The 25,296-nt window shown below is 32.8% G+C and overlaps 6 protein-coding genes across 9 annotated transcripts; all 6 read left to right on the forward strand.

The window, feature by feature from the left end:
* The first annotated feature begins 2,707 nt into the window (after positions 1-2,707).
* Positions 2,708-3,686, forward strand: LOC126665837 (uncharacterized). The gene is made up of 3 exons (XM_050358768.2): positions 2,708-3,033; positions 3,121-3,285; positions 3,377-3,686. The coding sequence occupies exons 1-3, from the start codon at positions 2,800-2,802 to the stop codon at positions 3,431-3,433; spliced, it is 456 nt and encodes a 151-aa protein (XP_050214725.1). The 5' UTR covers positions 2,708-2,799; the 3' UTR covers positions 3,434-3,686.
* Positions 3,687-6,404: 2,718 nt separating this feature from the next.
* Positions 6,405-7,072, forward strand: LOC126665370 (probable calcium-binding protein CML29). The gene has a single exon (XM_050358147.2). The coding sequence runs from the start codon at positions 6,454-6,456 to the stop codon at positions 6,922-6,924; it is 471 nt and encodes a 156-aa protein (XP_050214104.1). The 5' UTR covers positions 6,405-6,453; the 3' UTR covers positions 6,925-7,072.
* A 3,527-nt stretch (positions 7,073-10,599) lies between these two features.
* On the forward strand, positions 10,600-12,098 carry LOC126665141 (probable 6-phosphogluconolactonase 1). Its single transcript, XM_050357850.2, has 3 exons — positions 10,600-11,008; positions 11,102-11,237; positions 11,427-12,098. Exons 1-3 carry the CDS (start codon positions 10,845-10,847, stop codon positions 11,928-11,930), a joined length of 804 nt encoding a protein of 267 aa, XP_050213807.1. The 5' UTR covers positions 10,600-10,844; the 3' UTR covers positions 11,931-12,098.
* Positions 12,099-12,854: 756 nt separating this feature from the next.
* Positions 12,855-13,358, forward strand: LOC126673219 (putative glycine-rich cell wall structural protein 1). Its single transcript, XM_050367276.1, has one exon. The coding sequence runs from the start codon at positions 12,855-12,857 to the stop codon at positions 13,356-13,358; it is 504 nt and encodes a 167-aa protein (XP_050223233.1).
* Positions 13,359-13,614: 256 nt separating this feature from the next.
* LOC126660212 (small ribosomal subunit protein S13, mitochondrial) lies at positions 13,615-15,587 on the forward strand. 4 transcript variants are annotated; one of them, XM_050353594.2, is made up of 5 exons: positions 13,615-13,780; positions 14,090-14,329; positions 14,414-14,537; positions 14,766-14,853; positions 14,960-15,155. In XM_050353594.2, exons 1-4 carry the CDS (start codon positions 13,712-13,714, stop codon positions 14,822-14,824), a joined length of 492 nt encoding a protein of 163 aa, XP_050209551.1. In that variant the 5' UTR covers positions 13,615-13,711; the 3' UTR covers positions 14,825-14,853; positions 14,960-15,155. The 4 variants fall into 4 exon arrangements, with proteins under 4 accessions (XP_050209551.1, XP_050209536.1, XP_050209555.1 ...); XM_050353579.2 differs by lacking the exon at positions 14,766-14,853 and having other exon boundaries at positions 14,960-15,587; XM_050353598.2 differs by lacking the exons at positions 14,766-14,853; positions 14,960-15,155 and adding an exon at positions 15,318-15,587.
* A 1,541-nt stretch (positions 15,588-17,128) lies between these two features.
* LOC126660235 (30S ribosomal protein S13, chloroplastic-like) lies at positions 17,129-18,459 on the forward strand. Its single transcript, XM_050353607.2, has 3 exons — positions 17,129-17,335; positions 17,741-17,965; positions 18,054-18,459. The coding sequence occupies exons 1-3, from the start codon at positions 17,222-17,224 to the stop codon at positions 18,219-18,221; spliced, it is 507 nt and encodes a 168-aa protein (XP_050209564.1). The 5' UTR covers positions 17,129-17,221; the 3' UTR covers positions 18,222-18,459.
* The last annotated feature ends 6,837 nt before the right edge of the window (positions 18,460-25,296 follow it).

Here is a 25,296-nt window from a genome sequence, read left to right on the forward strand (position 1 = left end):
GAAGGTTAACGGATCAATCGGATCGTCGGCAAAATCGGATGGATAATAAAATTCGAGACCTCGCTCTAACGGAATTTTGTTCATCGTTATGGTAGTTATGGCGAGATGTACGTCTTAGAGTTATCTTCCTTATGGCGAGATGTACCTTTCTTCTTAATTTTTTTGAGTTTAGTTTTGAAAGATCATACGATTAAACTTTGTTATATGGCTTTCATCACCTTATAATTTTCCATATCTATCTAATTCCTAATTTGAAAAAAAAAACAGCAATGTTACACAGGAATGAACATTCGATCGGTTTGACCGAGACTGAACCAAAAATTTTCAAACCAAATTAACTGATCGATCGAATATTTAAAATTGGAACAATCAAATAAGAAACTCTAACTGAAACTGAACTAGCCAATAAAAATTGAACCGGTCGAATAGGTCGGTAATTCGATCGGTTTATTTAAAGCCGATATAAATACAAAAAATTGTTAAAAAAGTCAATTTTTTGATTTATTCAGTCGGTTCGTTTAATTTGAACAGTCCGAATCTACCGAACGGATAACCAAAAACCAACAGTTTTTTTAATCAAAACCAAACCAACTAAATTCAAATTTATATCTGAACCGAATCCACTGAAAGTTATCGGCTCGATCGGTTAATTTTGTGGATTGGTATTTTTGCTCACCCCTAGAAATATATTAAACAATGGGTCCAACAGAAATCTATATTTACTCATTATATTATTATATTGGGGCTAAAAGGTTAAGCATTCTTACTTTTATCAAAATTATAATATAAGAAAATGAAATGGAACCTGAAACTTTCTTATTGAATTATAATGTTTTTATAATTTGATTGAATTACTTTGAGGCATAGCTTAGATGATGGGGATATTAACAAATCAAAGATTTCAATGAAATAATTATAACATCTATATGGTGCTTTCAAATTTTTGGAGGTTGGCTAGTGGGCTTTTAATATAGTAGCAAATTGAAAAAGTTGGCACTTAGAATTACATACTACAAAGTTTATTAAACAGGCAACATGATGATGACAATCAAATAATGATTGCTCTTAATATGGATCAATCACTACCGTTGTTATTGCAAGGCAATATGACAATAATAGTAACAACACAATACTATGATAATTATAATAAATTCTCATTTGACCAACTAGCTCCCCTTAGAATGGGTCTTAAATCTTAAATGGGTGAGTTTTTTAAAAGACAAGAAACAAGATGACTAAAGAAATAGGCATTGGGTCTACTGAAACTGAATCTTGAATTGAATTTTCAGCAAATTGTCATTCTAGTTCTTCAACTTATTAGACGGGTTTATATAAATTAAATGTAATCTTTTCGGATAAAGAAAATTTGATAATTTAGTTTGTAGCTCTCTAAAATATAACCAAATATATTTATTTTTTATTTTCAAAGCGGATGAAAAATTACCGAAAAAATTAAATTAAATGTTTTGTATCAGTTTAAATATATTTAAAAATACACGAGTGGTGTGATTCAGCTTATTTTGGAAAGTTATGTGTTAAATTGTTTAAATGTGACAAGTTTGAGTTAAATAAGCTAGATTAATAATTTCAGGGACCAAAACGGTCATTTACTCATTAAACTTTTGAACAAAACTTTTTCTCTATGCATTATTTGATCAAAACTTAGTTGTCACCGTTGTATGATTACACAGTAATACATTAGTACATGCTATAGCTGAAGTCTAGATTGGCTGAAGATGCAAATGTGCCCGTCTAATCTGCTATGCATAAATAATTCTACGTTGTAAAATCATTTCAAATCATTTTTTTATCGATAGAAGGGTTTAATCATACAATGTGATATTTTCTTTAAATTTATCTAGACTATTGTATAGACTTTATATTCTTATTTTCAATAGAAAAACAGAATTTTCAATTCTTGTGTTATAACATGTTTAAACCAAAAACAAAACAATAAAGAAGAAATTACTTAGAAAATAATGTAAAAACTATTATTTCTCTTCTAAATTTTAAAAATTCAATTTCCTCCTTAATGCTTCAGTTTTATTTAAATAAAACTCTTTGTAAAGAAATTTCAGCTATCCAGCATCGAAATACTATAAGAAGCAGCACATTTTTGGAATTTAAGAGAAAAATAGTACACTAAACCTATATGTTCAAGGGCCGAGTTTGGACGGATTCAAACCAAATCCAACCAACCCTTTAGAATTCAAGTTCAAGCTCTGTTCGATCTCATTTGAACCTAATAGCTATTGTTCCAGCTCAATCTATAAATTAGTTTTATTCGAGATCAGTCTGAATTGTTCCGATCAACATAAAAATTTAATAACAAACAAAAAATCAAATTCATACGTTAAAATACTGACTTAACAGGCTCGACTTCAAACCAACTTAAAGCCCGACCCAAGCGGCTGAGTGGGTATTCAGTCCAATAAGCAATTCTCATTGCACTTGCCATCAGGAAATGATGATAAAGAAACGGAGTCGTTATCAATTTATGATGTGCTGGGTGGGTCTAGTCTTTGGACACGAATTAAAAGCCCAACATTGAATGTTTACGATGTGTTGTGTTGGGTGGGTCTAGTCTTTAGACACAAATTAAAAGCCCAAAATTGAATGGGCCTTAAAGTCCAGATCGTAACTTGACGTGCATGTTAGAGCCTAAGCTTAATTAAGTTAATTTTAGCTTCAACATTTCAGAATTGCTACAGTGACTACTCAATTCTTCTATAAAAACCTTCTCAAAGTAATTTACTCTATTTCCTTGTAAATTAATTGAATTTTCTGTCTTCCAAATTCATGAAGAAGCAAGATACAGGTAAAGATCAGAAAGATACAAATTCCAGAGTAATCATCACTGTTTATGTGGAATCACCAAGAAAACGTTTGCATCAAAAGACCAACCCAACCGGAAAACACAGGGGCTGCTACGATCGTCGGTCTGATCTTCTAGCCTATTCTCGCCAGCTACGAAACGGTGGCTCACCGCGACGAATCCGGCAGCCCGAAAGAAACTCACCGCTCACATCTAAGGTATGTTTTTCAATTTTTAGATTTTTGCCCATTTCGGTTAATGTACATGAAAGTAATGTGCATGGAAAATGTAATTTAAAAAAACAGATGTGGAAATGGTCAAGTTTGCCAGTGAGGATTAAAGCGTCATTTAGAAAGATTTTTCGAAGAAGCAAAAGGCAATTTAGGTATGAGAGAATCCCATCAGAAGCTGGACAGTTCAGTAGAAGAAGAAAAAAGAGTTGGAGAAGACACATTGCTTCAAGTTGCTGTGTAAATTCTACCACTCAACTTTGGGGTTTCAGTAATGCCAATGCTACTTATTAAATTGTCATATTTTTAAACGTGGATTATATTTTTACAGAGGAAAATGAAGGACGTGCTTAAGGAAATATCACGTGGGTTTGGTTGCCGGAAATAAGTTTGGAAGCTGGAAATGGAGTGATGATGTCTTCGAATTTTTGATTTATATGTTGATTTACTTAAACAGTTAAGCTAATGAGTCCGATTCTTTTGATCCAAAGATCTTGGATTTTTTGTTGTTTTTTTTTTGGAAGGTAGGATTTTTATTTGTGATTTTGACTTTTTCTCCTGAATTTAGAGTCTTGTGGAGCTAAAGATTGAATTCGGACACAGTCACAAACAAGATCATATAAAAGCAGAAAAAAGTTCTTATTGATATAAACGTAACGGATTATAGCATGTCATTTTTTTTTGTATAATTATATCTTACCATATGTACAATTTACTGATTACCAAAACTTGCCATTCCTTTTATATAACCATAAATTTATAATTTCTTTTGCATTAATATATAATTATGTCTTACCATATATATACAAGGCTGATTAATAAAACCTGTCATTTCTTTAAATATTAACCATTCATTTACATAATTTGCAATTTGTTTTATATATTAAGTTAGGGTGGCGATATTCCTAGACCAAATTTTGATATGCCTATAGCAATTTCTAAAATTTGGACATTATTACCTTTTTAGAATTAGTATATTATTTCCTTTTTTTAATTTAATATTTTTATTCCTAATATTTTTTTTTGGAAAGTAATAAATACTTAAATTTTCTTTGCATCAATCTCTTTCTTTTTCATTTAAACTCTTATGATAAATTGAAAATTAAATTTGAACAATAAAAGAAATTTCAGACATAGTGCCATTCAGGTAAGCTAATATTGAACTCTTTACAATTCCTTTGATATTTTGTTTCATTGGTATAGTGCTCACATACTCCTATGCTAATTCTTATTTGGGTGATTTTTTCAAACTAAACATTAAATTATGATATTTAGTTTTTATTTTTCAAATAGATTTATAATATTACATTTCAAAATATTAATAAAAATATTGAAAATCACAATTTTTTTTATGCATGTAGAAACATTTTTTTTGAGTTTAATATAACTTTATACTACGACAATGTCACTAATTGTTTTTGTATTATATATGCTAATTAAGAAAAATAACAATTTATGAAACCCTAACCGCCTTCTCTTCTCTTTTCTCTTTAACAAACCCTAACCAGCTAGAACTATTTTGTATTTTTTCTTCGGCAGCCGTCAATGGAGGCAGAAAAAATTGGGTTGGTAAGTAATATCACCCCCAGACTTCCTAATATAAGACCTAATCCTAAAAAAAATAAAAGAAAATCGTGTTCATAAAATATAATAAATAGCCAATTCTTTTTCATTTTTCTGACGGATTAAAATTTATCACGAAGCGTAATTCAATTATCAAGAAGCGACGATAGATTGAAGATCTTTCAGTAACAAAATGGATTCGTCTATGAGCTATACTAGTTTTATTTATTTTTTATTGTTTGTCTTTTTATGAATGTTTTACTTTGTCCTTTCTTTATGAAAGGTTTGTTGTCTTTTCTCTGTGAAAGGTTTGTTGTCTCCTTTTTAGAAGGAGTTGTTGTCTCTTTTTTAGGAGTTATATTAAGTGTTGATTGAATCGGATGTTGTGAGTTTGCGGGTGTTTGGAAAAATTTAAACGAAGAGTGATTGAAGACTGCACTTAATTCGCGAAACAGTTAGTAATTTATTTTTATTTTCATAAGTAAGGTCTGCGAATCAGGCAGCATGTTATCTGTTCCATGTCAGGTCATCGAGTTTAGTTTTCAAATTATCCTGAATTTCTTACAAATATAACTGTTTCATATTCAATTTAATGAGATCCGATGAATTCAAAAAAAAAACATGTTAATTTACTGTATCGATTACTTCCCAAAAAGACTAAACTAATTTAGGAATAAAATATTAAATCAAAAAAGAAGATAATTGACTAAGTATAAAAGAGTAATGATGTCCAAATGCTAAAAGCTGCTCTGTCCTTATCAAAACTTGCTCTGAAAATATCGCCACCCTTAAGGTATTAACCATACTAATTCTTTCTTTCCATAGTGGTGATTATGTCCTACCAAATTTACAATATTAATTATTAAAATCTGTCCTTCCTTTTATATATTAACAATTATTTTTTAATTTTTCAATTTAAATATAATTAATCACTTATTTTAAAGTTAAATTTTAGTTTTGATATGATTTCAAAAAGAATTAAATTCAATTTGAAAATTTCAAGTTTTATGTTTGGTCTTAAATGTTCTAACTTTTTTTTTTATTCAAAACAGAATCAATGCAAAAACATGTTGAGATTTTAAAATTTTAAATTAAACTGAAACAAATCATATTAAACTGAAACTAAAATTTTGGATTATCTTTTGATTTTATGGACTTTTTTTTTGATAGAAATATAAGTTGATTGGCCAAATTAAGTTTCATTTCAACAATCAAGTTCTTAAATTGATAGGAGTAGGTAATAATAAATTTTGATCAAACACGGAAAAAAGATTTGACTTTTTAACTAGAGGAGTTTTAGTAATTATCCTAAAATGTTTTATAGCTAGCAAAAACAAGGTTGAGATCCGACAAGTCGATGTTTTGAAAGTGGAGAACAAATATCTCTTCTTAAAAGAATCTTACAAAATAATGCACAACTTAGCTGTAAGTAAGCAACATGAATCAAAATGTATCGTGAAACGTCAATGAAATGCTTACTACGCGAGAGTGAAATCTCAGTGTTTTAGCTTGAATGGAACCAGTTTCCTTGCCACATGTTGCCTATACGAATGCATGAACAAGCAGAGGCAGGGTAATTCATGCAGATAGGATAAAGAATATGATAAACTGAAGAGTGAAAAAAAGAATCTAGAGTCACAATTAGCATAATCGAAACCACCCCAAGTTGAGGATAACGAATTAATGCCAATACCTTTATATTTAAAGCATAAGAATCTACCTTTATCTTTTCAAAAAGCGGTACAGCAATAGAATAACTCTAATCTCTTATTCCTCTATTTATAGGTTCAGATTTCAGCAATACAGCAAAGTCATTAAGGTTCCATACTCATCCTATTTGGAAATATGGCTCGAGAATCCCTCTCTGCAGAAATTGAGTCACTGAACCAGATCTTGAGACTCGTAGAGGCATTTAGAGCTTTCGACTCAGACAACGACGGACTAATTACAACTGCTGAGCTTGGTGGCATTTTGGCATCACTTGGCTATACTGCCGGTGAACAAGACGTTAGGGCAATGATGCAGCAAGCAGACACCAGCAAAGATGGATTGCTAAGCATAGACGAGTTCTTGGAGATGAACACCAAAGATATGGGACTTAGCGGTCTTGCAAATATTTTTACAACGGCGTGTGAAGCTCTTAAAGTTGATAGTGATGAGGCTGTGACTGCAGAGGAGTTATATGAAGTTACACAGAATGGGGGATCAGGAATTTCTTTGGAGACTTGGCAAAATATTGTTGCCTCCATGGACGGCGATGGGGATGGTGCTATTAGCTTTGAAGACTTCAAGCTAATAGTTGGTTCTCTTCTCTAGCTCTATTCTGTATCGAACGTTTAAGAACCACACTCATATATGAAGTGTGTCTACTTAAAATGTCTTACAGAAAGCAGCATGTTGTGTGTTCCAAATTATAAATAAAGTCACATAAAGATTATATTGCACGGAAACTTCCCGTGTCCTATGTTTGGATGTCTAATTTCCATTTTCTAAATGACTTCAGATATTCTAAAACGTATGTATAACCTATATCTGTAAAAAAAAATGTCATTTCACCGTTTTCGTGCTACATAGCTTAAACATAAATTGTGATCATAGTAATTGCTCATGATACGGGAAATGAAAATTTGATTCCAGGCTATTGTTTCTTATGGATAATGGGCAATGGCTTCAGTTCCATACCTTAGATAATTGCAGATGGCTAGAACTTCAGAATTCTAATTGCACACCATTCAACCAAATCAACAACCACACACAAGCAGCAAACAGAAGAATTAATTACGGGGTTCGAAACTTTTTAAAGATAATTTAGTAGTTCATTCTTCTCAGCAATTCATCAAACACATAACATACAAAAGATCAGACTGCCATCTACTAGCTAACTATCTAAACCTAGAGACATAATAAAAGACTAATTGACAGAATTATTAACCCAACCCCTTAAAACCATATAAACATAAAGCAAAACAAGAACTAGGAACCCAAAATAGGTCAAACCCCAGTGCGATGTAGCAACCATAACGGCCACCCAAATGGTAGGATTACACTTGTTGCTAACACGGCCACCAAATCCAGCAAAATCAGCAGCATTTATAGAACAGCCCAACAGTAACAGCACCAACAAAGCATAACCATACGTTAGAAATAGCAGATACAAAGACATGTCTGTAAACAAGAACAAAAATTCCACACCCAGCTGGATAAGAGGTAAATTTTTATCGACCCCTCTAAGCTTCGTCGAATAGTAGAGAAAAGGAAACCATAACATGGCGATAGCAGCTAAAATTAGAGATGCATTACCTTCGCCTACTCGCTCCACCAGAGAAGTGAAACTCTGCGTATTAACAAAAGTGGCCACAGCACCGATGAAACAGAGGGTTGAGGGAATGGCAAAGATGTTTAAGTGGGTGTGCATGTAGAGGATAACACGATCTCTTGCTGATGGCACGTTTTCTTTTGGGCTAATTTCAGGAATTGCTTTGTCAAAGTTACGGTTTTCAAGCAATGGTAAAGCGATGTCAATTTTAAGTTCTTCTGCCATGTTTGCAGGGAAGATGGAATATGTTTGATCAGTGTGTGCGTAAAAGTTGAATCAGCACAGTACTTGTACAAATGGGCCTGGATGCTACTTGGGTTAATCTGGAATCGGGTGGGCCGAATTGATCTGAGTAATCCATTTCGCATACCAACCCATGTTTAGACTTTTCTCTTAACAAAAAAGAAAAAGAAAACAGCAAATGATAATTTTCAACAGAATTTACAACTTAAATTCTCTATAGATGGTTATTTTATTTGTTTTTATCATTAAAATAAAGTGACTAGTATAATTTATCTAATGGTAATAAATATATAGAATATTAGTATTAATTTTATAAAAAATAAATAAGTATATAAAAAAGCATTTTGATCTAAATGATCATTCAAATTTTTATTTTGATCCATGTAAAATACAGAATTGTAACATTTAGAATTTAAAATTATATAGCAATTTCAAAAAAATTAGATAATTTACATGGACAATTTTTTAATTTTATTTTATTTTACATTATATTTTTAGCCAAGACACCTGTGCAGCATATTCAACTATTTTAGGAAAAAAAATTAGGAGAATGTTTTTGGACTAATTAGAGCCATATGTTGGCTCAATCAAGAAGTGTGTTCGATCAAGTTGCATAGTAGCTTCTGACTATAAAACTCGTATGATGTCGTTTTTCAAAGAATGGTATAATGTGAATTTTTGTTGTTAGGTCTAAAACAAAAACTTAAATATCAGCAAGAGATGTGGGCATCCAGAGACAAATGCATGTACAAGTATAATTCATCAATATATTTTTGTTTATATCATATAATTATCTATTCCAATTCAATAATTTTCAATTAAACAAAGTTACTACTATTTGTTTATCATATATGCATTTAATTTTTCTTTCCTTTTGAGATATGAATGCCTTTTTAACACTAAATGTGTCGAGATGTAAATGTACATAATGTTGAAATTCTATCCATCTAAACCATAATTGAAATTCATTCTACCAATATACCTCAAAAATGATACATTTGTCTGATAGAATTCTAAAATTCAATTCTTTCTACAAACGCTTCAAAATCTTTTTCCCGGTAATGAAAGAAAAATAATTATTCTAGAAAATAAAAATTCACAGCGTCTTAATCTTTATCCATTAGAAGAGAAGAATAAATGATGGTTGTTGATTTTTGTTGTTTCCCTGTTCAATTTCAAATGAAAGGAGTAAATGTTAATGCAGCAATAATAATTGACGGTAATGGCTTCTACTAGTTCTTGTTCTTATTGGACGTAAAAAAATATTGACAGACAAGCAATAAAGTTCACTACAATACATTAACTTCGACCTTATCCAAGTTAGTCCAATCATATCATTTCTCAATGACGGGTTGACAATTTTTTAGCTGTGTTCGTTCATTGGTAGGATTTAAACAAATTAGTAAATTACTGATTTTCTTCTGGATGAATTTTAATATCACTATACATTCCAGCATTCTAAGAACCAAAGATCTTTTTTTACAAATTTCAGCATTAATTTAGATTTGATTTCTTGGATAACAGTTATGTACAAGGATTTATAACATTAAATACAATAATTTCCGACACGCACAATTTAATCGACAAAACATAAAATTAAACATATTCGAATTGAATTTATACAAATTCGAAATATAAATACTCATTTATAAAATAGAATATAAGTGAATCAATTTTAATGCACTGACCCCGTGAAATGTATATTTGAACATATTTAACAAATTAAATTTGTTAATGGATAAACGTGCTATAACTGATTCGAATGTATATGAAAATGTATATAACTATTTATAAATTGATATTCTCTCTAAATCTTATATATGGAAAATTTGAATTCAAGCATGAAGAATCTAAAAATTAAAGAGTCTCCAATGTTTATGATTATTCTTAATGTATGGATTTATTAGTTAAAATGGTACCTAACCTTTGTATTTTATATCAAAATGAAATTCAATCTTTAATTGTACTTTTTAAGTATCATAACTTCTATTATTTGTTTTATATCAGTTTTTTAAACAAAATCCGGCAACTTTTAATGACATGACAACCGGAGCAAAAAAATTATTTTATTTTCTTCCACATCAGATGACATATTAAAAAAACTAACAAGTACAAAACCATTAACAAAAATTATAGTCAATATGATGTGTCAATATTTATGGAAGAAAATAAAATAAAATTCCTGCTCCGGTTGCCACGTCATTAAAAGTGTTTGGACTTCGTAAGAAAAACTGATGAAATAAATAATAGATGTCATGTTATCAAAAGAAAATACAAATTAAAGGTTAGATGTAAGGTACAAAGATTGGGACCATTTTAGCTAATAACCATAATGTATAAAAATATGGATACAAATATTTACTTAAATATTTTAGTCTAAACGGATTTAAATAGATTTTTGTTTTGTGGAATTAGTTTCTTGCCCTTCATGATGGAGGAGCGTGGTAGTTAAATGTTCTGTAAGTAACATTGACAACTCACATCCATCGTTTTCAAACTAAAGCGTGCTATGTTTTGTTTCTTTTACTTCTCATTTTGTCCTATTTGAGATTTGTTTTGTTCTTACAAGGTTAAAAGTTAAAACAGAAGGATCATGGTTATCTCTTTATGGCAGGGTAGATATTTCATATTTTGATTGAAAGAAATAAAAGAGCGAGAAGCTAACAAAATTGAAAAGATGGAAATAGAGAAGAAAGAGGCAGAGGTTAGATTGTTTGATAGCAGCGAAGAGCTGTCGTCAGGATTTGCTGATTATGTTCATCAAATTTCGGAGTCTGCAATCAAAGAAAGAGGTTCCTTCGCTATTGTTCTTTCTGGGGGTGACATACCAAACCGCTTGGGGTACGTACAGCTTTTTATATTTTATCACTACATATAATCCGAAGAAATATTTCGTAATTGCATGTAATGTAAAACGTTAGTGTGTGTGTGTAGGAAGCTGACAAGGTCACCGTTCTTGAAAATGGTGGAGTGGTCGAAATGGCATGTTTTTTGGGCTGAAGAGAACGTTGTTGCTAAGAGACACCCCGATAGCTTCTACTGGCAAGCCAAGCAGTGTTTCCTCTCCAAGGTTACTCTCTTTTCTTTGAATAAACAAAAAAAAAATTCACATTCTTCATGTAAATCAAAATAGAAACACGAATATTACAGTAAAAATAAACAAAGTTAGTATTTTTTATAGGAACATCTTATAAATATAAAATTTTATAGTTTTAAAATATTAAGCAAAAGGACAATTATTTTGTTTTTCTATTCACAGGTTCCTATATTGCCTGCTCACATTGTTCCGGTTAGCCATGGTGTACCGGGAGAATCAGCAGCCGATAGCTACGAATTCTCGATCAGGCAACAGCTCAGGAATCGGAAGGTCTCCGTTTCGGCATCAAGTGATTGCCCTAAATTCGACCTTATTCTCTTAAATCCTGAGGTCTACGGCCACGTGGCATCACTTTTCCTTAACTATCCCGTACCTGGAGAGAAAGATACCCAATGGGTTACACGTCACTTAATCGAAGGGTCTAAAGAGAGAGTGATACTTACGCTCCCTGTTATTAATGCAGCTGACAACGTGGCCGTTGTGGCGTCTGGTGCTGAGGTGGCACCTATGTTTCTGGATGCAATGAATGGCCGTAATAAGCCCATTGGATCCACTCCAGCCCATAGAGTTTGGCCCAAAGATGGAAAGCTAGTTTGGTTTGTGGATTCTAGCGCTGCCTCGCTGTTTCTACATGGCAGAGGATGTGCTGCAAGTTCAGGTTCCTAAAATCTAGTTTGAACTTATTTGGCTGATTGCACAAGCTGATAGTTGTAACTGTCTTTAATCCACTGTAATTCTTATATTTTAGCTCAGTAGTCCTGAAACTAACTTAGTGATCATCTCTTAATGCAGAACAGCTATAGTTTAATTAATTCTTAGCACCTATTTGTCAAATATGTTGCATTATGCATAGGTAACAATGTCTTTAAAGCATGTTACATCATATATTATCAATATGCCCTAGTCTAATTTCAATATAATGTTACTATGTTAGTTAATGGTATAAGAAAAGAAGTTAGATTTACAGTTTAATTCTATTTTAAAATTTATTTAATATGCAAATGTATTTATTTACTAATTAATTTAACATATATCAAATTAATTTTTAAAAAAATAAAATAAAGTTGCTAGTTAATAAATTTTTAAAATAAAACAAATACAATTATATTTATTTATAAATGCATTCTACAATTTTATTTGCGTAAAGCATTGTTTTGTTATGTTTTGTTTTCATGAACTTCTATTAAATTCATGAACATGCAATGTTTGTGAGATATGGATCTCACATGATCATCTGCTGAGTATTGACAACTTAACTATCCGTGGAAGCATACTTGTCAAGAGCAACACACCATGCAAATCACCATTTTTTCATGAAGATATAACTTCAAGCTCCCAAACACTAAATAAATAAAACTAATTGGGTATACTTTAATAGTCTTTCATCTTATACATGCTTTGGTTTTGTAGCCAATCAGTTTTCGCCACCTTGATTAGCATCCAATGAGGGCTAAAACACAACTTCTTCTCACAGTGATTAGTCACAAGACTTCACATTATCTATTATATAACAGAAGCCTATAATAACCATATTTCTCATACAAAGTTATCATCATTACCTTACACCAAAAAAGAAAACAGAGAGCAAAAATGGCAATGAAGCTGAAAGAATGTGTTAAAGTCATGATTCTATTATCTGTTATTATAGGCCAAATCTGTGCTCAAGAAGAGCCTAATCCAAACAATGGAACAGCCACAGCTGATAAAGGTAACAACAGCACAGGCACAGGCAGTTCTGATAAAAATGTTGGATGGGAGTACGGTTGTGGGTGTGATCGAGCCCCTGATGGAAGTTGGACTTACAGATGGGGCACGGGCAAAGGCCCTGATGGTAGCACTTATGGGTACGGATCAGGCTCAAGTCAGAGCCCGGATGGTGGGGGATTCGGGTATGGTTGGGGCAGTTCTGGCTCATCATCTGATGCTGGAAACAGTGATTCTGGAGTTGGATCTGGTTTTGGATTCGGTATTGGGGGTGTTGATGGTAATACTGATGGCAGAATTGTTAATGATCCGACCCATGTTCAGGCCCATTATCCCACAGTTGGTCACACTGAAGATTTTCTTATGAACAACAATCAGATTCAGAACTAGTTACTGTTGGATCGACTATAACAATTACCTTTAAAATTGTATAACTTTGTGTTCTGTGCAAACCAACTTATCTCTTTACACTCTTCTGATTAGTAGTGAATGTAATAGTTACACCGCAAGATTTTATGTACATGAATAATAATCATATGAAGACATGTACTGGTTTGGTACTAAAATCTGTTCTTTTGTTTGTAACCTGATACGGTGTCGTTTGCAATTTTTACCTTTTATTTTGTAATTTGACCCCAGTATAAAATAGCTAGACAAAATTGCCCCAACTGATCAACTCTTTAAATCGAAATTGTTCCTTTTACTGTACTTCTCTCTGTCCCTAGCAACATAAACGATCAGCAATGTTCAGTTCACGGAAATCGGTAGGATTATTAGCTGATATCGGCCAATGTCTTCTTAAAAATTTGACGGTGAGCTTCGGTAATCCTTATTCAATTGCTCTGCCTTTATCAATTCGGTTGTCTATTAGGGTTTATCAAGCAATCGCTAAAATGTGGCCTGATTTCGGGTGTTATTTTATCTGAAACATCAATAGTTCTCAACCATTAATGAAATTTTCGTTATTCTAAGTACTATAAATGGCTGATTCGTGTTGGTTGGGATGTGTGTTCTAGTTTTTCTCTTGTTCCAATAAATTTGAACTTAGAAACTGAAAATTGTGACAACTTAATCCTTCCATCGTATCAAATAAACTAGAGCTCTTTCGATGCTGTTCTCAGAGTTCGAGTTTGCAGTTTCGTTGCCAAAGAGTGCAATGCTTCCGTGTTGGCAATGCAGAAATTCCAAATGACAAACGATTGGGGATCGCTCTTCAGCACATTCGTGGAATTGGCCGCCAAAGATCTCACCAAATTCTTGTTGACCTAAGCTTGGAGGACAAACTCACCAAAGACTTGACTGCATTAGAATTCCACAATCTTAGAGATGAAGTCTCCAAGTACTTGATTGGAGAAGAATTAGTAAGTTCTCTGTGGCTACTCTACTGTATCCTGTTTATTGTATAACTTTTCGCATTCTTATTCGTAATAATTTGGGTGCTTTAGACTCGAGTTGTTAGAAGTGATATACAGAAAATGGCGGACATTCAGTGCTACAGAGGATATAATCATGCTTCCCTCTTGCCATGTAGAGGACAACGGACTAAAACTAATGCTCGGACCAGGAAGGGTAAGAACACTATTCATTTATGTTGCACGAAAAACTTGTTGAGTCTTGCATTTCGTTATTTTATTTTCATTCCGTGAACACCTTTGAAACTCGAAATTTTTTTATTTGTAACTTACTCTTGTAAGAGATATGTTTTCACCGTTTTTTCAATTCAGCCTTACTTCTTCAACGTTTCCATATCCGTATAATATAGAACACTAAATATAGAGAAAGTTCCGAATTTGTTATTTGCCCAATTTACCATTAACCGGCATGATCTGATTGGATTGCCAAGTCTGTTGCTTTGAGTTGGCCAGATTCAGTCCTTGCTTAAGATGTGCGTTTGTTATTACTTGTTGGTTACTCGTTTTTTTTTTTTTTTTTTTTGAGGAAACTCGTTTTGATTATTGTATGTGTTTTTTCGCCACATAATTATTATTCAGGAATAAGAACACTCAAAGCAAGCAATTGGGATCAACATCAGTCTCTGGCTGAACGAATGCAGAAGTTTCAAGAAAGAAGCTCGTGTTAGAAAATGATTATGCAATTAAATCGAGAATAAATGATGGTATTGGTTGAGATTGATCAATGTTCTCTCTACTAATTTTGGCAGTTTATCGTGGTTTATTTTGACTGGTAGTTCTAATTGTGCTGCTTTCAATTATTTGGGTTGGTGTGTTCTATATTTCATTGGATTTGTAGTATGGTTTACAATACTATGATTCAACTATCAAAATAATTGGGTCTGTTGAATCTATAAGCTCTTTATTTACTACTTATTACATTGAATTGGAACTAAAGTAGCAGGAGACACCGGTGAACCATAACATTTGGGGTGCGATATGAACATGAAAGTATGTGGATGTGGGAGAACTTGCAGAGTGACATACCACCTAACAACGGTACATCAGCAAGGTTTGGGCGGTCGTGGTATATCACCAATGAGTCCTCTACTGTAATAACTTTTTATCTTTATACTCCCTCTGTCCCATTTTATTTGTCCACTTCCTACTAATTATGTAATCTTCATATTTAGAACTTTTTATATATTATAAACACTAGTTTGTATAATTAATACTCTCTCTGTCTCATTTAAGAAGTCACATATTCTATTTTGGGATGTCCCATTTAAAAAGTTCTGTTACTATTTTTGGAATGTTTTTCCATTGAATACCCTATTTTACCCTTCTTTTAGTCATCTTAATAAAAGAACAATTTGAAAAATTCCATTATAATTAATAGTGGCAAAACATAAAAAAAACATGAAAAGATAAGAATAATAAATATTTTCTTATTCTGTGTGTTGCAAATGGGACTTCTTAAGTGGGACGGAGGGAGTATATATTTTTAATTAATGGGTAGCTATTATTTTATAATTTTTTGCAATTATTTCTTTAAAATGATTTAGTTATAAATATCTATTACATTTATAATAAGTATTAAATTTAATAAATCGGGAAAAAGTAAACCCAAAGTTGTTAGTTATAGTTTTGTGAAGGATATTCCATTTTTAAAAATTTGCACCCTCTTAGAGACGTTGCTACTTAAAACGTTAACATGAGAGTGGTGCAAATTTTAGATTTTAGTAACATGAGGGTCATAATTGAGTTTCAAAAAACATGAAGGGGTTACAAGAGTGTGGGTGGCAACATTAAGGTCATTTTTGAGCCTTTTTTCTATAAAACTTTTAAAAAAATTATTTTTAACTAAATAAATTCAAATAAGTTGAGAACTAATCTATATTATTAATTTTTAATTAATTCATTCAATTTAATTGATTACCAATAAACTCAGTATTAACCTTTTCAATTTATACAAATATTGACCCGTCATGTCAAAGCCACGTAGGGGTGTGCATCGATCGGTTCGGTGACTTAATCGAACCTGAAACTTTAGAAATTTTCAAAACCGAACTGAATTATGTTGAAACTGAATCAAAACTGAACCGATTTTGGTTCAGTCTGTTATTCCGAAATAATCGAGTTTTATTGAAAAAATAATAATTTATGTACAATTTCAAGGCCGTTTATCAATTAAATCCTAATTTTTTTTTTACAAAATTGCCTTAATTTTTAAAAAGAAAATCACAAAAATAACATTATAAATATATATAATTCGGTTATTTCGGTCGGTTCAGTTAATTCGGAAATTTCATATCCAAAACCGAACCGAACCAAATTAACCAAACTTTTTAAAAATTGAAACTAAAACCGAACCAAACTAACCACAACACAAACCGAATTATAATTTTTTGGTTTGGTTCAGTCGGTTAATTCAGTTTTAACCGAATACTGCACACCCCTAAAGCCATGAAATAAAGAATGACTTTATTCCTTAATTTTAATAAAAAGGTAATCGGTTTTGATATTTTTAAAATTAATTCTAAATATTTGTTTATAAGTATTCATACAGAAAGAGACATTTATATAATTTTATTTATTTAAATTTAACACATTTATTTTCTTATTTTGTAAAACAAGAATAAGTTAATTTGTCGCAAGTCGAATCATAGTAGGCCTTAACCACAAAGCCTAATAAAGTTTAGGTTTGGGCTATGGATCCACAACGCACGTTTTATCTGTCATAGACTCTGAACTCAAAGCGAGTATACCCATGTTTCAATCTGAGCAAACACGCCTTAATAGGATAAGAATTCTTTACCGCCTGTTTGGCTGTCGAGAAACCGCAAGGAAAACAAGAAGAAAATGGCACAAACACTAGCGATGCCAGTGGCACCTTCGCTTTCAGTAATATACAACGGACGGAGATGCAATTCTCTCACTAACTTCGTCTCTCTGCCGCTCTCAACCCCTCCCAAGGCAAGTCCTACCATTTCATTTAAAATTTTCAAGCATTTTTATTCTATGAATTATTAGTCTTCTAATTCGCTTTCTCTTACATTAACTCTCTCGTATGTTTCCTTAATTCATAACAATTTCAACTTTATTAAGCTTGATAACTGTAATTAAACTCAACTAATTGAAGAGATAGGTTAAGGAATAAAAATGTGAAAATTCATATTCTATAATTTCTTGTTTGTTCTAGTTTTCATTTGGACTTGTGTGTTATAAGCTGTTGTTTTAACTGTAATTTTGGGCTAATTCTAAAAAAAAAATTGAAATTTTGTGCTTATATTGTCTAACTGATTGATATGCGGCAGCTGAGTGTTTGATAAAGTTTGTGTGTGTGTGTGTTTTATCTTTTATTCTCTTTGTTATGTTTAGTTTCATGGCTTAAGCATAAAGAGTGCTCGTGTTGGAGGTGTGGAGATTCCTAGCAGCAAGAGAATTGAATACTCTCTTCAATATATCCATGGCGTTGGTCGTTCTAATGCTCGCCAAATCCTCTCCACTCTCAACATGGAAAACAAAATTACCAAGGAGTTATCGGAGGAGGAGCTCATTATTCTTCGTGATGAAGTCTCTAAGTATATGATTGAAGGCGATTTGGTAACCCTTCGTAACTTTTCTGATATTCGTTATTGAAATACGGATGCACCCTTTATTTCTAACTAATATACAAGTGTGATGCTTTCAGAGGCGGTTTAATGCTCTTAATATAAGGAGGTTGAAGGAGATTCAATGTTATAGAGGAGTGAGACATATTCAAGGTTTGCCGTGTAGGGGACAGCGAACTAAGAATAATTGCCGAACCTTGAAAGGTAAGAGAGTCGCTATTGCTGGAAAGAAGAAAGCTCCCCGTTAATCGCGTGCTTTAAGTGTCGTTTAATCGATTATTATGTTTGTGATTTTGATTGCCTGTGCATTTATCTGTCTAGTCCTAATACAGACTTGAGTTGAATGAAATTGTATTTCTGATCCATGGAGGTTCGTTCTCTTTGTATTATTCCTTTTTCTGCTCTGAATGTGCTTTGAAGTGGATTTGATTTGAAACTTTTGTGAATTTGATAGATTATCATTTCAAAGCTACAGATTATTTTTTTTATGAATTCCCTCCTTTAGTTTATTTTCGCATCGTCCATCCACATGTCCATACTTTTTTGTAGTGGTTGATCACTTTGAAAAACCAGTGACAATTACTATGCTGAATGGCATTTCCAGCAGTCATTTGTTTAGAGCTTTGCACCTAATTCTACACAAAAGTGTGCACTTTCGGTGAAGACTGTAACTTATTTTTGCAAGATTGTTTTCCAAACCTTTGATGAAAGTGGGCTTGTAAAGAACAAATTACCTCTCATAGTTCTCTTCTGTAATTCCATTAAATTGCATGAATAACAAAATTACCTATATTGTCAAAAAACAAAACAAAATAAAATATCAGTTTTATGTTTTTATTTGGTTCATAAAGTTAATAAGGAAAGTAATAGTTATTAAATATGGAATATTTATTTTTTACTTTGGTTCACATTTAAATAAATAATAGTAGTTTCATGAAATTACTCTTCTATTATGTTTACGGAATGAGTAATTTTTTTTCAACAAAAAAATAAAATAAAGAACAGTTATTCTAGTTTTTTTTTTAGGAATAGCTATTCAATATTACGTGTAATACTCCCAAGCTGAAGATGACTAAATATTTTTCGAAATTGTCTCCTTGAGAGGGTATGGAAACACCCCCACTCTACCTTCCTCCATTGCTCTGCAACTTTAGCTATTCTAGAGATATGAGTAGCTTGACTTGAACATTCAGCCAAAGAACGTACCATAACCTAAATTGTTTCCCTTCCCCAACGTATTGACAAAATTATTTTTATTTACACTTTCCTTTTTCATTTTTGCTTTTACTACAATCTCACATTAGATTTGAACCCTATATACTATTTCACTCTGTCATTTCTTGGTGGTTTCAAAATAATATTAATTTATTCGAATAAATTTAAATTACTTACAGTGATATGTAAACATTATTTAATAAAAAATTCTATAAAAAAATTAAAATTTTAGATATTAAATTTGTTGAAACTTCAATAAAAATATATTATATCCTCTTAATTTCTCCTTAAATTATCAGCTAAGTAGCACGGAAACGGAAACGGGAAACGGAAACGATACGAAACGGACACGGGGAAACGAAAGTTTTTCAAAATGAAGGACACGAAACGTGGGGAAAACGTGTAAATAACAAAAATTTAGGGATATATTTATAAAAATATTATTTAAATATTTATGATAATTAACAAAATAATTCAATTTAATGTACTAAATATTTAAAATTTTATAAATATATAAAAAATATAATACAATTCAACACAAATAAGTATATTTGTTGTATTGTGGAAAATGTGAATGTAAAATTTATGGATAACTAGTTAGATTTTTTTATTTGTGGGTAATAATTTTTAATTTTTTACAAATTTTAATTATTGTTATTTACAGAAACGGCCCGGAACGTTTCGTACAGATACCAAGAGTTTCCGGTTTCCGAAACGTTTCCGAAACGGGAAATGCAACTTTATCGAAGTTTCCGTGCTTCTTAGATTATCAGTAATAAACTATAAACTCCCTTTTCACTTTATACTCTTTATTATCTTTATAATATTACTGAACATAATATCATTATATTTATTTATTTTTATAGAAATAAAAATGTTTTTAAGATAGAGTGTATTTTCTCTTTATATTCGCTCATGTTTTGTTTTATTTTACTGGGTTAAAATGTTTAAAAATAAATATCGATTATATTTTTTTTATTTTGTAAATTAAATTTAAAGATTTTAATCAAAATGACTTAGCATGAAAACTTTATTAATGATTCCTAATATATTAGCAATACCTTTTTTGGCAGATGAAATCTTCTTCTATTATTCATATTTTATTTTATAAATTTAAAGAGTTATTAGTTTAGTGGAATTTCATTTTAAGAGAGAACTTCTATTTTGTTAAAGTTGTTCTCTTTAAATAAGATTTGTGACTATTTAAGAAGAATAAAATTTATTTTTCACTTTTTGAAATTCTATACACGATGATTTACATCTCTTCACATTTTATTGTATCATGTTGTTTACGCCAAAATTAAAAATATGGCCCGAAGGCCATAAATCACATATTCTATTAAAAAGATAGAAAAAGCTACGTGGAGAATTTAATTCCAAGAGATTTTAAAGATGACATTTCCAAGAGACTTCAAAGGGATTTGACTTTTCCAAGAGATTTCAAAGGGATTTGACTTTTCCAAAAGATTTCAAAGGGGTTTGACTTTTCCAAGAGATTTCAAAGAGATTTGACTTTTCCAAGAGACTTCAAATGGATTTGACTTTTCCAAGAGACTTCAAAGCGATTTGATTTTTCCAAGAGATTTCAAAGGGATTTGACTTTTCCAAGAGATTTCAAATAGATTTGACTTTTCCAAGAGATTTGACTTTTCCAAGAGATTTTCAAGAGATTTGATATTGAGAAGTTAATCTAAGAGGTTTGCTTTTGACACCTTGGAGGAAAAGAGAATTTTAGAATCAAAAGGCCAGAAACCCATTAGAAGCTGAAAAGGAAGAAGCCCAGAAGTTCAATTGGCCAAGGTCCAGGAAGTCACGTGCTTTTTGTAAAGCAATGTTTCAGGAGCAGTTTTTAGAAGTGGGAAGCAATGTGAAAACGTGGGCAGTTAAAGAGGCAGTTATCATCAGGCAGTTTCTGCAGACGCTATAAAAGGGAGAAGAAGACAACGATTTGAACCCCAGCCAAATTCAACAAAAACTCAATACTCTCAGGAGATTATCAACACCAAAAGCTTTTATTTTATGCAATCCTTTGTAAACGCTTTACAGCTTTCGCAATTTCAATCTTTTGTTTTTTAAACATTATTTCAGCAGTAGTTCATTTACAGTGTTGAATTTTAGATTTTAATTGCAGAAGTTTATTCCTGTTTTCAAAGTTTCTCTAGGAGTTTTTCTTTACGAACGTTTAGATTTTTTACGTCCTTTGAAAATCTGTCACAATCGCTTGATCAATTTTTATTTTCAATTTGAGGTCCAACCTCTGGCACGCCCGCACACACTTCAAAGGCACCAACCGTTTTCTTAAAAAACAGGGAAACAATTTGGCACGCCCAGTGGGACTATCAAAAGATGGCTCCAAGGACTCGCAGTATTTTAGGGAAAGATGTATCCGACTCTCAGGAGGAGGAAAGCGCGCCTGCAACAGCAGAGCCAGGAGGAAAAGTTCACACAGTGGTTGAACAGTTTGAGAAGTCACTTGCGCCTCCAAATAAGGAAAATCAAGAGGCGCCACAAAATGTCATTCCTGTAGTAGGACCTGTTACTGCAGAAGAAAAAGGAAAGGAGAAAATGGTTGAGGATTCTCCTGAAAGCATCATGGCTCACATGATGGATTATTTCAAAAGAATGGAGATAAGGCAGGAGAGGTTCGAAGAAGAAGCCAGGAAACAGGCCACAGAAAGCAAGGCACAATACAGGATCATGATTGATACTGTGGAAAAAATGCAGAAGAGTTGGGCTCAGAAGGAGGAATCTGAAAAGAAGAGTCTAAAACAAGTTGAACTCGGGGGGTATGCATCTGGCAATCAGGTTCAGGAGGTAGCAGAATCAAGTAAGGCATCTCAACCTTCTCCTGTTGTTAACCTTTTTTCTGAGGAAAGGTACGTTCCTCCTCATCGTAAAAATGAGGTGATAGGCACTCCTCTCAAGGGAGCTTGCCATCAAGGAACGAAACCACAATATTTCGGGCACACTAATGTTAATACACAACCTAATGTGTATGATGAAGGTTTTAACCATATGGGAAATAATTGTGGTGGAATCCCAAGAGGAAATGCTACTCCAGTGCCTGTGTTTCAACCTCCTGTGATTCAAAACCAGGTGGATATTGATGCTGTGAGAGAAATGGTTCAAGAACTCTATGGCCCCGGCTTAAGACAAGTGGGAAGGCCAGAGTTTCACAAGCCATACCCTGAAGCAATTGACAGAGATAACCCATATCCCAGGGGTTATAGAGTTCCTGACTTTTCTTTGTTCTCAGGAGATGAAGGCCAATCAACTTTGGAACATGTGGCAAGGTTTACCATACAATGTGGAGAATTAGCAAATGTTTTTAACTGAGATTATTTCCTAATTCACTGACTGGAGCGGCATTCACTTGGTATGCCACCCTTCCTAGAAATTCCATTTTTGCTTGGCAGGAGATGGAAAGGCAGTTTCACACTCAATTCTTCCGGGCAGAACCTGAGATCTCAATTGCTGAAATTTCAAGAATAACTCAAAGGTCCGGAGAACCTGCAGATTTGTTCATATCAAGGTTTAAGAAGCCGAGGAGTCGCTGTAAAGTGTACTTGCTAGAGACTGAGTTTGTGAAGCTGGCACAGAGGGGTCTAGACATAGAGTTGAGAAAGAAGTTCCAAGGGATGGAGTTTCGTGATTTTTTCGAACTTGCTGCAAAAGTCACAGAATATGAAGATCTCTTGAGGGAGGAGAACCACAGGAGGAAAACTTCCATGTGTACATATTTCCAGGAGATGAGCCATGATATTGCTGTTGCAGATTTGAACTCCTCAGGATCTTGCATCTGCCCAATGTTAGTGAAAAAAGTACCTGACATGTGGAAAAAGCCAAATGCCTCAAGTGCACAGTCGCAATATACTTTTGATGTTTCAAAGACTGGAGAGATTTTTGATTTTCTGGTGAAAGAAAAATTCATCTCTTTCCCAGAAGCTTACAAGGCGCCTTCAAAGGAGGAACTCAAAGGGAAAGAATACTGTAAGTATCATGATTCATGGAATCATGCTACTAATGTTTGTTGGAGTTTCAGAAATGTCGTCCAGGACAGGATTAACAAGGGAATTTTGAAGTTTCCTGAAAAGAAAGAGGCAATGTTGATTGATGATGATCCATTTCCACCTATGGCGTCTGTGAATACCACTTCTTTTGATCTTAGGAAACTCCTAGATCTTAAGAGAATCAGAGAAATGGAAGGTGCTCCTGAACAAAAGGAGAAAATTTTCAAATTTCAAAAGAAATGGATTCCAAAGGTTCTGAGCAAAATACAGAAGAATAAAAGTGGAGATGTGAAATTTCAAGTTCAAAAGGAAAAAGAGGAGATAAATGCAGTAGGACTTGTTACTGCAAAGGAGAATGTTGAAATATAAAAAATAAAAAGAAAGGCCGAAACCACGGCCATAAAAAAAAAGGGCCGAAACCACAGTTAAAGAAATTAAAACGTGAAAAGGTCTGAAAAATATAGATTTGAAAAATGGGAGAAAATTTCAGATTCTCTATAATACGGCCAAACTATGGTAGGCATGTTGGCCACCTTTTTTTAATTGTTGTTGGAGTTTTTGTAGCTGCTAGAGGGCTTGAAGCTCTTAAAGCGTCTGGAAGCTGCTAGAGGGCTTGAAACACTTAAAGTCTGGAAGCTGCTAGAGCGCTTCAAACTCATAAAGCGTCTAGAACTGCTAGAGCAGTTGCTAGAGCGCTTGAAACTATTGGAGCGGCTAGAACTGTTAGAACAGCTAGAGCTCTGCTAGAGCTTGAAACCGTTAAAGCGTCTGAAACTGTTACAGAACTTGGAAATCCTAGAGCGCTTGTAACTACTAGAGCGTTTGAAAATGATAGAGCACATGAAGCGTCTAGAGAAGCGTCTGGAGCGATGGGAATTGCTGAAGCGGTTAAAGCATTTGAAATTGCCAGTTGAAGCGGATGCAACATATAAAACAAGTATGTATAAGTTGAGTTAATTTTGGTTAAGAAAGATTATGTATAAATGGCTTTATTTCTAAAGTCATTCATACATGGGGGGCATTGTTTACGCCAAAATTAAAAATATGGCCCGAAGGCCATAAATCACATATTCTATTAAAAAGATAGAAAAAGCTACGTGGAGAATTTAATTTCAAGAGATTTTAAAGATGACTTTTCCAAAAGACTTCAAAGGGATTTGACTTTTCCAAGAGATTTCAAAGGGATTTGACTTTTCCAAGAGATTTCAAAGGGATTTGACTTTTCCAAGAGATTTTAAAGAGATTTGACTTTTCCAAGATACTTCAAAGGGATTTGACTTTTCCAAGAGACTTCAAAGCGATTTGATTTTTCCAAGAGATTTCAAAGGGATTTGACTTTTCCAAGAGATTTCAAATAGATTTGACTTTTCCAAGAGATTTCCAAGAGATTTGATATTGAGAAGTTAATCTCAGAGGTTTGCTTTTGACACCTTAGAGGAAAAGAGAATTTTAGAATCAAAAGGCCAGAAACCCATTAGAAGCTGAAAAGGAAGAAGCCCAGAAGTTCAATTGGCCAAGGTCCAGGAAGTCACGTGCTTTTTGTAAAGCAATGTTTCAGGAACAGTTTTTAGAAGTGGGAAGCAATGTGAAGACGTGGGCAGTTAAAGAGGCAGTTATCATCAGGCAGTTTCTGCAGACTATAAAAGGGAGAAGAAGACAACGATTTGAACCCCAGCCAAATTCAGCAAAAACTCAATACTCTCAGGAGATTATCAACACCAAAAGCTTTTATTTTATGAAATCCTTTGTAAACACTTTACAGCTTTCGGAATTTCAATCTTTTGTTTTTAAACATTATTTCAGCAGCAGTTTCATTTACAGTGTTAAATTTTAGATTTTAATTGCAGAAGTTTATTCTTGTTTTCAAAGTTTCTCTAGGAGTTTTTCTTTACGAACGTTTAGATTTTTTACGTCCTTTGAAAATCTGTCACAATCGCTTGATCAATTTTTATTTTCAATGTGAGGTCCAACCTCTGGCACGCCTGCACACACTTCAAAGGCACCAACCGTTTTCTTAAAAAACAGGGTAACACATGTATAATTAAATACTCTTTTCATCCCAAAAATAATCAAAGTTTGATTATGTATAGCATGAGAT

This window comes from Mercurialis annua, linkage group LG1-X (assembly GCF_937616625.2).
Source record: "Mercurialis annua linkage group LG1-X, ddMerAnnu1.2, whole genome shotgun sequence".
In the NCBI taxonomy this organism is placed as follows: Eukaryota; Viridiplantae; Streptophyta; class Magnoliopsida; order Malpighiales; family Euphorbiaceae; genus Mercurialis; species Mercurialis annua.